Here is a 14,080-nt window from a genome sequence, read left to right as displayed (position 1 = left end):
TTAGTTATTGCAGAAGTTTGGGGCTGTTTCCTCTCTTTCTTGCTCCCTTCTGCCATGGGATGACCCTCACTAGTTGCTGCTGACTGACACTATGCTCTTGAACTTGCCAAGCCTCCAGAAATGTGAGAAATATTCTTTTCTTTATAAGTTATCTACTTTGTGATATTCTTTTAAAGCAACAGAAGATACGCTGAAACATTTAGTGTGTTTTATTTTATTTTAGTGGTTGTAAGAGAGATTTAATAAGTTTATTCCCAATCTTGCTTCCTCAAACCCATTTTTCCCATAAGATAATATGTTTCTCAATTCCTATTTTCCTAAAGCTTATAGAGTTTTTAGGGAATTAAATCTGCTTTCATCAGGGTGTCTTAAAATTTGGTACTAATTTGAAGCAATTGGAAAGGTAGTGTTATTCCAGAGCATTCTTTGCAGAATTCAATTCTACTCTACTTCTTAGCGAATCTAATATGATCTTTTTCTGTTCTTCTCTCTATCTTACATTCTCTGCTTCTATTATCTTCCACCACGCTCTGGTTCAGCCTTAGTCCTGTGTTGGGTATTATGCTGGGGCAGAAGTCAGCTTGACAGTGAGAGAGTGGAAGCATTTTAGTTTTCTAATCTTTTACACTTGCAATATTATGCAAGATGTGCCATTGAGGCCTGATAAAGGTAGGTAATGCTATCATAAAAATCATATAAATGAAGATGTCTCACAGGCTTTTCTGATCTAACTGACTTAAAACAAAACAAAACCCTGAGAGGCCTTGTCTGTGTTCATGCCCACTTTACCTGCTGAAATTAGGAAGGAGGAAACTCACATGGTTGGAATACTGTACTAAACTGATGTCATAGAACCAGATGGTATTTTGTTCACTGTTGTGTACAGCAGCTGTCTTAGTGCTTGGCACATAGTAGATTCTTAATACATTGGACAGATTTTATCTTCACATTTTCAGACGATATTTTCTAGGTTGAACTTGCTTGTAATTATCAGTGCAGACGAAACAATAGCTTCAGAAATACCTGCTTTATTTTTCATGGGATAGTAAGTGTCTCCTATTGGATCAAGTTAAAAGTTCATTCAGCACAATGTTATGTTTATTTGAGGAGTGAGATATTGAAGTAATGGAACTAGAGGAATAACTTTGCTAATAGAAACCAGTATTTTTAGTACAGGGTGGAGAAAACAGGTAAAAAAGAATGGAAGTGTTGTTTTTTAATGCCTGTCAATTAAAGAGTAGAGGTTTTGAATTGCCTAATTTACTGAATGATCTTATGTAATACCTTATTTGTGCTCACATGAATAATACATCATATACACACTTTGTTTATTTTTATTTATTTATTTATTTTTGGAGATGGAGTCTTGTTCTGTCACCCAGGCTGGAGAGCAGTGATGTGATCTCGGCTCACTGCAACGTCTGCCTCCTGGGTTCAGGCAATTCTCCTACCTCAGCCTCCTGAATAGCTGGGACTACAGGCACAGGCCGCCATGCCTGGCTAGTTTTTGTGTGTGTGTGTTTTAGTAGAGACGGGGTTTCACCATTGTGCCCAGCCTGGTCTCAAACTCCTGAGCTCAGGCAATCTGCCTGCCTCGGCCTCCCAAAGTGCTAGGATTACAGGCATGAGCCACCACGCCGGCCCGTATACACACTTTAAAAATACCTTATCTTGCCAGGCGCAGTGGCTCACGCCTGTAATCCCAGCACTTTGGGAGGCCGAGGCGGGCGGATCACGAGCTCAGGAGATCGAGACCATCCTGGCTAACATGGTGAAACCCCGTCTCTACTAAAAATACAAAAAAATTAGCCGGGCATGGTGGCGGGCGCCTGTAGGCCCAGCTACTTGAGAGGCTGAGGCAGGGGAATGGCGTGAACCCAGGAGGTGGAGATCACGCCACTGCACTCCAACCTGGGCATCAGAGCGACACTCCATCTCAAAAAACAAAAAACAAAAAACACTTCATCTTTATTGACTGCTTTCTAGAAAGGGGTCAGGCACTGTACCAAAACCGTAACATGTTCTTAGTACTTAAAATAATCCTCTGAGATGGTTCTGAGATGGTACTCTTCCCCATTTTTAAAGGGGGCTTGTATCAAATATTAAGTAACTTGCCTAAGATCGTATAACTCAGAACTTGACTCTGAAACCTATGTGTCTAATCACCATACCTGTGGACTTGACTACAAGATATGTGTGGGAGAATGCAAAATGTTAATTGTTTGTGTACTGGCACCGAGGCTCACTGTTCTCTTCTATGTATGTTTGAAAATTTTTATTTAGTATTCTAAACTTCTGTTTTCTCATTGAATAGGAATAATTATAGTAGTATTTACCTTAGTGGTAACATGAAATAAAACATGTACTTGTAAAACATTTCGCAGAGTGCCGGTTCATTATAAGCACTTGACAAATAGTAACTATTACTGTTTTCCTGGACAGTCTGATCACCATTACTATTAACTATAACCAAATTTATTGAGCACCTGGGACACTCTACATCTGGTGCCTTTCGCATCTTACCTCTTAATTATCACAACCATGTTGAAAAGGAGAAGGTATTTCCCCATTCAAAAATGGGAAAATTGGTACTAGAGGAGATTAAGTAAATTAAGGTCACAGAGCAGAGTAATGGTGGAACTGGGACTTGAGTTCTAGGTTCCACTGAGGTCCAGTAAATTCATCTGATTTTTGCTTGGAAAATGTAAATTTTATACATTAGAATGTATATCAGTTAAGGATGTCAAAATCAATTTTGGTCAAAATACCAAAATCTTCACATTAATTTCAAACCAAATATCAGTTTAACATATGCCATTATCTGTAACTCCTTTTTTTAAAAAATAAATTTAGAGTTGACATATGCGTTTTTTTATTTAAAAGTAGACAGTTATTGGTTGCTATTTTAAGGTAATCATACTGTTTCTTTAGTTTTCATTAAGTAGTTGTTTTGCTATTTTTCAGGTAGATATAGTTGTAGGTACTCCGGGAAGACTAGATGACTTGGTGTCAACTGGAAAGCTGAACTTATCTCAAGTTAGATTCCTGGTCCTGGATGAAGCTGTATGTTGAAATATAAGCATGCTTTTTTAAAAGTTTACTTATATTTTTTGAGATAAAATATATAAAATGAAGAAGAAAGATAATTCAGTCATGATCCTACCACCTAATCATTGTTATCAGTTTGGTATATTTTCATATACTCTTTTTATTTATATATTATTTCGTGTAGTTGAAATCAAGATATGAGGAATCTGGGAAAATTTTTTAAAATTTTATGTAATATCATAAGTATGTCCTGTAATTGTTTGTAAATATAAATACTGTCTAGTGGTCTACCATATGGCTACTTCAGGTCCATTATATGGCTACTTCATGGTATATTTAATTACTCTTATTACTAGGTATGTAGGTAGGTATGATTTTTACTCCAAATAACCAGCTTTGTTTGTACATACATTTTCTACATACTATAAATTTGTTCCTTGTGTCAGAGATACAAAATGTAGACCATCTGGAAGGACATAAATGTGTTTGAGGCTCTTGGACATACTTCCAAATCATTTTCAAGTTGGGTTTAACTAGTTCCTCAGCACTGAGGGTTTTTAATTTTTTTTTTTTTTTTTTTTGAGACGGAGTCTCGCTGTGTCGCCCAGGCTGGAGTGCAGTGGCGCGATCTCGGCTCACTGCAAGCTCCGCCTCCCGGGTTCCCGCCATTCTCCCGCCTCAGCCTCCAAGTAGCTGGGACTACAGGCGCCCGCAACCGCGCCCGGCTAGTTTTTTGTATTTTTAGTAGAGACGGGGTTTCACCGTGTTAGCCAGGAGGGTCTCGATCTCCTGAGCTCGTGATCCGCCCGCCTCGGCCTCCCAAAGTGCTGGGATTACAGGCTTGAGCCACCGCGCCCGGCCGGTTTTTAATTTTTTATATGGAAAGTCTGTTGAAGGATATATGTTAGAAGCTGTTGACTGGCGTTTTCATTCTAGATTATTAGATTATGGTTTTGGATTATTTATTGTCACTTCTTCATATTTTAGTCACAAGGAACTTAAAATTGAATTTATAATTTATCTTTAAATATCCAACAAACAGTTTTGAAAATATAAGACTATGTATATATATGAATTAGTTTCCTTATATTTTGTTTGATTTAGAAAAAAAGATTTTTGATACTGATTAAAACTTATTTTCTATACTGATTAAAAATTTAATTTATTCTTTGCTTCTCATGCAGGATGGGCTTCTTACTCAAGGTTATTCTGATTTTATAAATAGGATGCACAATCAGATTCCTCAGGTTACCTCTGATGGAAAAAGACTTCAGGTATAAAATTATCAATGCATCTTAAAATACATGTAAACAATTGTTATGTATTAACGTTACGGGATCCTAGGAGGTGTTGATTTTCTGGCTGGAAACCTCTGCGGCCAGTGGTGCCTTAGGCTGAGTTTTGCTCAATTCCGCCCACTTGGCCTGGCAGGCTGTGCTCAGCTCTCACTACCAGCCTGGACCCCATGCCTCCCAAGGGTGAGCCAGGCGCAGAGTGGCGAGGGGTGTATGAGCAAACATGGGGTCTGGCCACTGCGCACAGCCAGGTTGGCATGGGCACCGGCTCTCTGTGGGACTGGTGGCCTGGCCCCCAGGCTTCAGGACTTCCCCAGTTTGAAGGTGGGGCTTCACCGGGGACTAGCCCCCTTCCGCCCAGGAGCCTGTCTGCCTCCTGCCACTGTTCATGGTGCCCAGGCTGTTCATGCCAAGGGGCATCTGTAGGCCAGCCCTGGGCCATCCTCATCCTGCCTTGGCCATGCTCCCATGTTCGCTGTTACTCAAAGGCCGGAGGCGGCCAGGGTGGCAGTGGGTTGGTGTATCAGTGCTGCCTCAAGTGTGCACACCCAGCTGGGTTGTGACAGCGCCCAAGCTCGGCCTTAACTTTGTTCTGTGATCATAGTGGGTGTTGACAGCAGGGAGAGGCCAGGCAGTGGGAGCAGACATCTCTGAACCTATTGGGGCAACAGAGGGCCTTTTAGGGGCCCCCGAGTGCAGAGATGCCTGGGTCTGCAGCCACAACTTGGGCGGCTGCAGCCATGCCTGGGATGGTGGGGCTCCTGCATGCTCCTGGCTCCCACCACCACCCTGGGCCCAGCTCCATCTCAGGGCTCCTCTCTGTCTGCCCCTCTGTGTCCAACCTCGCTGCTCCCTCTCTGGCAGGCGACTCCGCCCAGCCCCATTGAAGTGACTCCTAGGACAGCGGGCTCCAGGGCCCTCCCATGGGTGGACTCTGGGGACTGTCCTCCTCCTCTCTTTGCCCTCCCCATAGCGGTGGCAGGCAAGAGCGGCAACACGGGGCCCACGTCCAGGGTGGTGGAGACTCTGGGCCTGGGAGTGAGTCCTGCCCAGCTTCGCAAAGGTTGGGGTGGCCCAGTCAGCTGCCTTGGGGATGCGGGGCACAGGGGACCCACCACCACCACTGCAGCTTCCGCAGCTGCTCTTGCTGCCACTGCTTGTGGCGCCCCACTGCAGCCAACATGATGGCAGCAGCCACTCCTGACGACCTGCCACTGCCTTCATTAATGCTTATGAGCAGGGTCAAAGCGTTTTTGTTTGGTGCCCTGTCATGAAGTTTATTACTATGTAAAATGTTTTCTTTTTGTTACTGGACGAAATAGTATACTCAAAGGTAACATTCTTAAAAGCTGCTTTTAGAAATAGAAGGAAATGGCCGGGCGCGGTGGCTCACGCCTGTAATCCCAGCACTTTGGGAGGCCGAGACGGGCGGATCACGAGGTCAGGAGATCGAGACCATCCTGGCGAACACGGTGAAACCCCGTCTCTACTATAAAAAATACAAAAAAAACTAGCCAGGCGAGGTGGCGGGCGCCTGTAGTCCCAGCTACTCGGGAGGCTGAGGCAGGAGAATGGCGGGAACCCGGGAGGTGGAGCTTGCCGTGAGCTGAGATCCGGCCACTGCACTCCAGCCTGGGCGGCAGAGCGAGACTCCGTCTCAAAAAAAAAAAAAAGAAATAGAAGGAAATTTGAGGAAGTTAGTTGGGTGTTGCAGAAAACTGTAAGTACAAATTCTTAGTTATTTTGTCCTATAGAACATTTAGGGTTTGTATTCCAGATCATTAGTACTGCTTCCTGTTAGAAGGAAAAATAACTTCAGCTATTGAAAAATTGTTGTCTTCTCTTAGTTATATCCTTCTTTCTTAGGAAGCGTTTAAGAAGGACAAGCTTTTGAGAGAAGGGGGCAGATAGTAATATAGGATTTTTGGTTTACAAAAACATCTCATTTTACTTAGTTTTTATAGGAACTTGAGGAAGAGATGGCATGATTTCTATGTGACAGTGAGGGAATTGAACCTCAGAGAGATCAACCTGCCCAAAGTCATACCTCTAGTTGTCGCTGCATAGAGTAAAGTGTTGAACTTATCTTTGGAGTCCAGGCTAGCACACTTTGGGTTTCATATCAGTGTTTGTGTGATTTAATAATTATTATAAAAGTTCAGCTCAATTTGGGATTTCCTCTTCTTAGGTGATTGTTTGCTCTGCCACTTTGCATTCTTTCGATGTAAAGAAACTTTCAGAGAAGATAATGCATTTTCCTACCTGGGTTGACTTAAAAGGAGAAGACTCTGTTCCAGATACTGTACACCATGTTGTTGTCCCAGTAAATCCCAAAACTGACAGACTCTGGGAAAGGCTTGGAAAGAACCACATTAGAGTAAGTGATTTATAATATTAACATTTATGTAGAATAAAGCAATTTATAAACTAGCTTAGGCTCTTAGTGATGCTTAAGGCAGTCAGTTATTGTATCAAAGAAAAGTCCAGTACATTGTAGACATTTAAAAAGCACTGAATAAGTGATGGACTCCATCTTTTCTTTTTCTCTCTTCATAATATTACTTTTGTGATCAGCTTCCTTGATATAATTTTTATAAGTAAATAACATATATATACCTAATTTCAAATACAGTGATTTCCATTTTTAGTAGTATTTTAGTAGGAGCCCTCATAGGTGTCCTCCTGATGTACTTTTTTCTAAAAACCAATTTCATGTGGTCATCTTGTCACTTTCTTCACTGTGATTAGATTTGCCTTTATATAGTAAGGTTATGTTTATTATAAATATGCGATATTTTAGAAACCACGTTTTCATTATTATTTTTACCTTTAAAAGTGGCCTTAGACCTATAATTAATGAAGGGTTTTTCCAAATCTAAAGAATGATTTTGCCTACAGATTATGTTATAAAGACATGTATTTGAAATGCAGTCTAAAGACAAATATAATTCTCCCTTTTAAAAAATGGCATCTATTCTGAATCATTGTTTAACCACTCCTCGATCCTGTTTTTATTCCTTGTTTTTGATAGACTGACGACGTACATGCAAAAGATAACACAAGACCTGGTGCTAATAGTCCAGGTGAGTTAAAAGAGTCAAACGTGTTGAAAGATTTTGAAAATGAAATTTATACCTTACCTATTCTCATGAAGGATGTGAGGTGACCTGCAAAATTAGAACAGGAAATTTGGAAATAAAGACAATAAAAATAATAAAAAAGAAATGGGGAAAAAGCTGATACTCGTCAACTTAGAGGAATATGAATCATTGAATTTATTTATTTTTTGTTTTTTAATTTTGGAGACAGAGTCTCGCTCTTGTCACCCAGGCTGGAGTGTAATGGCACGACCTCAGCTCAAGGCAACCTCCGCCACCTGGGTTCAAGCAGTTCTCGTGCCTGAGTCTCCCAAGTAGCTGGGATCTGCTACCACACCTGGCTAATTTTTTTGTATTTTTAGTAGAGCTGGGGTTTCACCATGTTGGCCAGGGTGGTCTTGAACTCCTGACCTCAGGTGATCCTCCCACCTCGATCTCCCAAAGTGCTGGGATTACAGGTATGAGCCACTGTGCCTGGCCTTACTCATTGAATTTAGATGTTAGTCTAAATTTAGATTGCATCTAAATCACAATTTTTTTTTTTTTTTTTGAGAGAACGTCTCACTCTGTCGCCCAGACTAGAGTGCAGTGGTGCGATCTCGGCTCACCGCAACCTCTGCCTGCCAGGCTTAAGCAGTTCTCCTGCCTCAGCTTTCCTGAGTAGCTGGGATTACAGGCACGCACCACTACCACCCGGCTAATTGTATTTTTAGTAGAGACGAGGTTTCACCATCTTGGCCAGGCTGGTCTTGAACTCCTGACCTCAAATGATCCACCCACGTTGGCCTCACAAAGTGCTGCGATTATAGGCATGAGCCACTGCATCCAGCCACAAATATTTTTGATTATCTAAATCTCATTGATCATAGGAAACCAGCAAATTTTTCTAGAGAGATTATTTTATACTGACCCTGAATTCAAGAAGAAATAATCATGTAAGTTTCTCATATCGGGGATATTGCATAACAAAGAAAAATTTCTTTAGCTACAGCTTTGCAAAAGATACTGAAATGATTTTGAAATAGTTGTTTGTTGACTTTTTTGTGTGTGGTAGAATACACATAACATAAAACTTTGCATTTTAACTATTAGTGTACAGTTCATTGGCATTAAGTACATTTGTATTGTTGTACAATCATTACCACTATCCATCTCCAGAACTTTTTCATCTTCTTAAACTGCAAATCTGTACCATTAAATATTTATCAATTTTTAAAAAACCTAACATTAAATTCTGCCTCAATGAAGATTCTTCTGTGCAGAGCTGAGACACGTTGTTTCAGGTTAAATAGTGTTTTGAAAGTATAGGAAGGTACATCATGATACAAGGATGGTGCTTAGAAAACCTGGAAGAATGAATCTTAAACCCATTAGGCTGCGTGTCTGACATCAGATGTTTCAGGTGGATCATTCATTGGTGAGGGTCAGACTGTTTGCTTCATGGTTGAATTCACAGGCAGGTTTTCAATTATATCAAAAAGGTGCATTATCTGAAATCTTGATTAAAGATTTGAACTCAGGTTTATGTTAGTTCTAAATTAACTAAACACATACTTAGTTATCCTTATTGTTGGAGAAGAGCAGAGACAGTATTTGAAAATCTGTCATCCCACTGTTTGAGAATGCATTCTATAAAATTCCAGTTTTTATTCCTCCTTATATTTTTCTTGCAAAAATTTTGCTTAGTTTAGACTACAATTAGAGATGATCAGAGAGACCTTAGAAATACTTTGGGTCACAGAATTAACGTCTTACATTCAGTGGTTGAGGAATAACAATTGTAGCACAGCTTCACACTGAAAAATAGAGTTGGAGGATGGTGACGAAGAAATTACTAGATTTTTGTGTTGAGGTTTTTACTGCGTAGAGTGAAGTATGAACTTTGTGGTATTTAGATTGATTTAGAAAGTACATTATTTTTAAAAGGAGTTAAAATAATTGTATAAAGCATTTATTGAGCATTTAGGGAAGTTCATGCAAGGCAGAATATGATTTGTTCTTCATGAGGGATGAGAACAGTTTTGCTGTGAGTTTGTATTTCTGTTAGTTTGTACGTATGTATGAGTATGTTCGCTCATAAGAGGTATGGTTATAGATGTTTGCATATTACATAAAGTAGCACAAAAAATATTAACAGAAACAAAAATAAATGAATGAATGGATTAACTCACTGTTTTACTCTGTCTTCTTGTCCTTGTCTATATATAATACTTTTATTAAAACAGGTATTCTTTTTTAGGAAAATTAAGCAGTCTATGACTATAATTATGTGTATTCATGACAAATTCAGATTGAAATTCTGTTGGTTTTTGTTGTTGTTATGGTATTCAAGAGATGTGGTCTGAAGCTATTAAAATCCTGAAGGGGGAGTATGCTGTCCGGGCAATCAAGGAACATAAGATGGATCAAGCAATTATCTTCTGTAGAACCAAAATTGACTGTGATAACTTGGAGCAGTACTTTATGCAACAAGGAGGAGGTAATTTTTTCTTACTTGAAATAAATTATGTTTATTTCCTCTTGTGATAGATTATTAATCTCATGTTGATGCAATTTAGAATACATGCACAGAATTTAAAGCAGTGATGGCATATTTTAAGTATCTATGCTTATTCAGTACTTTTCCATATGATAAGCCCTAAAAAAAACAAGAGAGAATTTTCCACATAGGTACATTTTCATTACAGTGAACTTGAATCACAGCATTCTAAGGGTTTTATATCATTTGGAAGAAGGATAAAGTTATTTATTAGTCTTAAAATTTAAAATGTGATCACTGAAATAATAGAATGTATGTTTTTTAAACCAGTAGACGGGAAAAAGCAAACGAGGAAAAAATCCTGATCTAAGCAAGAGCAAAAAAGGAAGGGGAATAAAATGAGAAAAATTATGGTTAGAAATTATAGAATAAGATCAATGTTGGAAAAATCTGAATGTATGAGTAAACACTGTAAGTATCAGTGGACAAAGTCTTCTGTTATAAGGCATGGATTGTTGGACTGGATGAAATCTAGCAATATGCTCTTTACGTGGAGCATACCCAAAATCTGAGGACACGGAAAGATGGAAAGGAAAAGGAATGAAAAAATATTGTGCATGTGTCAGCTAAAATATTAACCAAAAGAAAGCCAGTTTAGCTATATTATTAAGAGATGCAGTAGACTTTAAGACAAATATTATTAGAAATAAAGAGTTACTATGTAATAAAATATCCAAGCTACAATGAAACTATAAGGGTTCAGATTTTATGCTTCTTATAACTTCGAGTGTGTAAACTGTATTAGTGTGTTCTTATGCTGCTATGAAGAACTGCCTGAGACTGGGTAATATGTAAAGGAAAGAGGTTTAATTGACTCACAGTTCTGCAGAGTGGGGACAGCAAACATGCCCTTCTTCACATGGCAGCAGGAAGGAAAAGTGCTGAGCAAAGTAGGAAAAGCCCCTTATAAAACCATCAGATCTCATGAGAACTCAGTCACTATCATGAGAACAGCATGAGGGTAACCACTCTCATGATTCCATTATCTCCCACCATTCCATTACCTCCCACATGTGGGGGTTATGGGAACTACAATTCAAGATGAGATTTGGGTGGAGACCCAGCCAAATTATATCATAAACCAACATGGAAAAATTCTCAATCAGTTGTTATGGAAATGCAAAATAAAATGACAGTATAATACCATTGTACATGCTAAACTAAAAATACAACACCGAATTTTAGCTATGGAGCAACTGCATACAGTTGGTGAGAATAGATTGTTGATGAGAATATAAAATGGTATGAGCACTTTAGCAAAGGGTCTTGCAGTCTTTTATAAAACTAAAAATGTTGTCTTATGGCCTAACAATTAAACTCCTAGATGTTTACCCAGGATCAATGAAAACACATATTGACAAAAAGGTGCTAGAATGGCCATAGCAGCTTTATTTATAATATTCTAAAACTGAAAACACACTAAGTGTCCATCAGTAGGAGAATGGATAAACAAAGTGTGAAATACAATGGAATACTACTCAGCAGTGAAAAGGAACAGACTTTTCCTTGCTGAGTAGACACAGCAACCATGGATGAATCTCAGAAACCTTATGCCAAATTGAAGAATTCTTACACAAGAATATATACTGTATGAATCTATTTATATGACATTTTTTAAAAGTCAAAACTAATCTATGATGGAAAAAATATCAGAACAGTAGTAGTCCCCACAAGGGTGGCAGCAGGGATAGGTTGGGAAAGGATATGAGGGTATTCTCTGGTGTGATAATAATGTTCTGTATCCTAATGGGACTTCCTCAGCAAATCTACTTAAGATTTGTAGGTTTTCTTGAATACAACTTTTACCTCAAAAGAAAAAACTAAACAAATATTGAATTCTAGTTAATTATATGCATGCTGAACTGTGTACTGATGTCTGCAATTTACATTGAAATGTACAAAAATATAAAGATGAGTTGATGGATGGACACAGGTATAGGTAGATAAGTGGTTAAAGCAAGTATAGTAAAATGTTAATTGTTGAATCTAGGTGGTGGGTATACAACTGTTCATCATTAAAATTATTTCAATGTCACTACATGTTTGAAAATATAAATGTTGGAAAAATGTAAAAAGTAAAAATTGGCAGCTATACAAGGTAACATACAAATCCCATTGTACTGAGGAAAGATTAACACATCTTGTTATAACTGATGTACTTCAAGGAGAGAAAACTCAAGAAAGATATAGAATATTTGAACTAATAGTCATATAAAGAACACATTACACTGTTCATTATAGTGAGCACTTAAGTAACACTTTTTTTTTTTTTTCAAGTCCTGGCAAACAGACTTGCTTGGTTGTTGTAGTGACTGTTTTGTAGTACTTATTTTCTTCCTATCAATGTTTTGAATGGAGGAGTTGATTATGTAGTAAGGAGTACTGTTGATTAAGTAGTAATATCCCTTAGTTACTTTGATCCTCCTTCCCTAAATATTCTGGATGTGGATGTTACTTCTGCCTAGAAAACAAGTTTACCACACCATTACTAACACTCAAACACAATATATACCAGATTATAGGGGTTTAAAAGAAGGGATTAGGCCGGGCGCGGTGGCTCAAGCCTGTAATCCCAGCACTTTGGGAGGCCAAGACGGGCGGATCACGAGGTCAGGAGATCGAGACCATCCTGGCTAACACGGTGAAACCCCGTCTCTACTAAAAAATACACAAAACTAGCTGGGTGAGGTGGTGGGCGCCTGTAGTCCCAGCTACTCGGGAGGCTGAGGCAGGAGAATGGCATGAACCCGGGAGGTGGAGCTTGCAGTGAGCTGAGATCCGGCCACTGCACTCTAGCCCGGGCCACAGAGCAAGACTCCGTCTCAAAAAAAAAGAAGGGATGAAAGCATCCCTGTCCCCTTCACACATACCCTAACCAGAGAGTTACAGTGTGTATCTGATACTTCCCTAAACCACTTGAATTCAGGATGCAATAAAATCTCAGCTGTATGCCTCTAGAAGTTCTGGCTAGCTGTTATTTCACTCTGCATAATTGATTTTTGTGTTATTCATTTTGAATAGATATCTTTCAAAATGTATTGTTTCCTTGAATTTTCAAGTATACTTACTGAACTTAATTTACCTTGGAGAACAGTTAAGTGGCATAATTGTTATTTTGTTACCTCCCAGTGGTTACTCTTTTTGTTACTGTGTCTATTTGAAGAGTTTTCTTTTGGGGGGTTGGCTTACCACTGCACCTGCCTCTAAAATAGCACCTCTCCATCTTTACAGTTTGCTGCTTTGAATCTTCTGTGGCCATAAAACTAGATAACTATGTTGCTTAAAATAAGTTAAGAAGAGAGCAGGCTTATGGGCATGGCCTTTTAGGAAGCACATTAACTTGATGAAGCTTAATTTTGGTTCCTCCAAGAATGATCTCTTTTCCCTACTTTTTAAATCTTAGCTTTATGGAGGATAGTGAAGTTCCTGGTATACACATAGGCATTTTAGTTGGCACACTGCTTGATCCACTCCTCCTACAGATTGAAAAGGGTAACTTAAGATGCCTTAAAAGCAGGACGACTTTAACGCTCCATAGAGTTCATTTTAATGGTACTTCATTTGTGACAGAAATTGTGTTAACCATGGTTTATAGCAAGTTGGGGCATAGATTTTTATGGAATTGTGTGACACTATTGTAGTCTGAATTTTATTGGCTTTTTTACATGGTTTTAGGCAGAAGATTTTCCAAGGTTAAATGCTTAATGTGCTTTTCACTAGGACCTGATAAAAAAGGACACCAGTTCTCATGTGTTTGTCTTCATGGTGACAGAAAACCTCATGAGAGAAAGCAAAACTTGGAAAGATTTAAGGTACTGATATATATAGTTGATTGTTTCCTTAATACTTAAGAGGGGCATTATGTCTAGTTTTAAGTAGTTCCAGTTAATATTATTAAAGCAGTTATTGTCCTAGAAATTTCAAAATGTTTCTACCCTAACTAATGTGTCATCATCATGACAGGGATTAGTGATTGTTGACACTCAAATGGTAAATTACACATTCTCTATCAGCACACTACTATAACAAGAATTTTCAATTTTAGAAATTTTAGTTAAATTATTTCAGGTAGCTATTTTTAGGAGAAGTATCATTGGATA

General features: G+C 38.8%; 1 protein-coding gene across 1 annotated transcript in view; it reads left to right on the top strand.

Annotated features, from left to right (window-relative positions):
- DDX1 (DEAD-box helicase 1) overlaps positions 1 to 14,080 on the top strand; it is a 44,819-nt gene that overhangs the window by 27,277 nt on the left and 3,462 nt on the right. Inside the window, exons 15-20 of the mRNA XM_033176519.1 lie at positions 2,965 to 3,063; positions 4,233 to 4,322; positions 6,532 to 6,720; positions 7,375 to 7,426; positions 9,774 to 9,920; positions 13,701 to 13,792. Coding sequence (XP_033032410.1) covers positions 2,965 to 3,063; positions 4,233 to 4,322; positions 6,532 to 6,720; positions 7,375 to 7,426; positions 9,774 to 9,920; positions 13,701 to 13,792 — 669 coding nt within the window. The remainder of the gene's footprint in view (positions 1 to 2,964; positions 3,064 to 4,232; positions 4,323 to 6,531; positions 6,721 to 7,374; positions 7,427 to 9,773; positions 9,921 to 13,700; positions 13,793 to 14,080) is intronic.

Source organism: Trachypithecus francoisi, unplaced genomic scaffold, assembly GCF_009764315.1.
Source record: "Trachypithecus francoisi isolate TF-2019V2 unplaced genomic scaffold, Tfra_2.0 Lachesis_group17, whole genome shotgun sequence".
In the NCBI taxonomy this organism is placed as follows: Eukaryota; Metazoa; Chordata; class Mammalia; order Primates; family Cercopithecidae; genus Trachypithecus; species Trachypithecus francoisi.
Note: the sequence above shows the minus strand (reverse complement) of the source record. Positions and strands in the feature narration are given on the sequence as shown.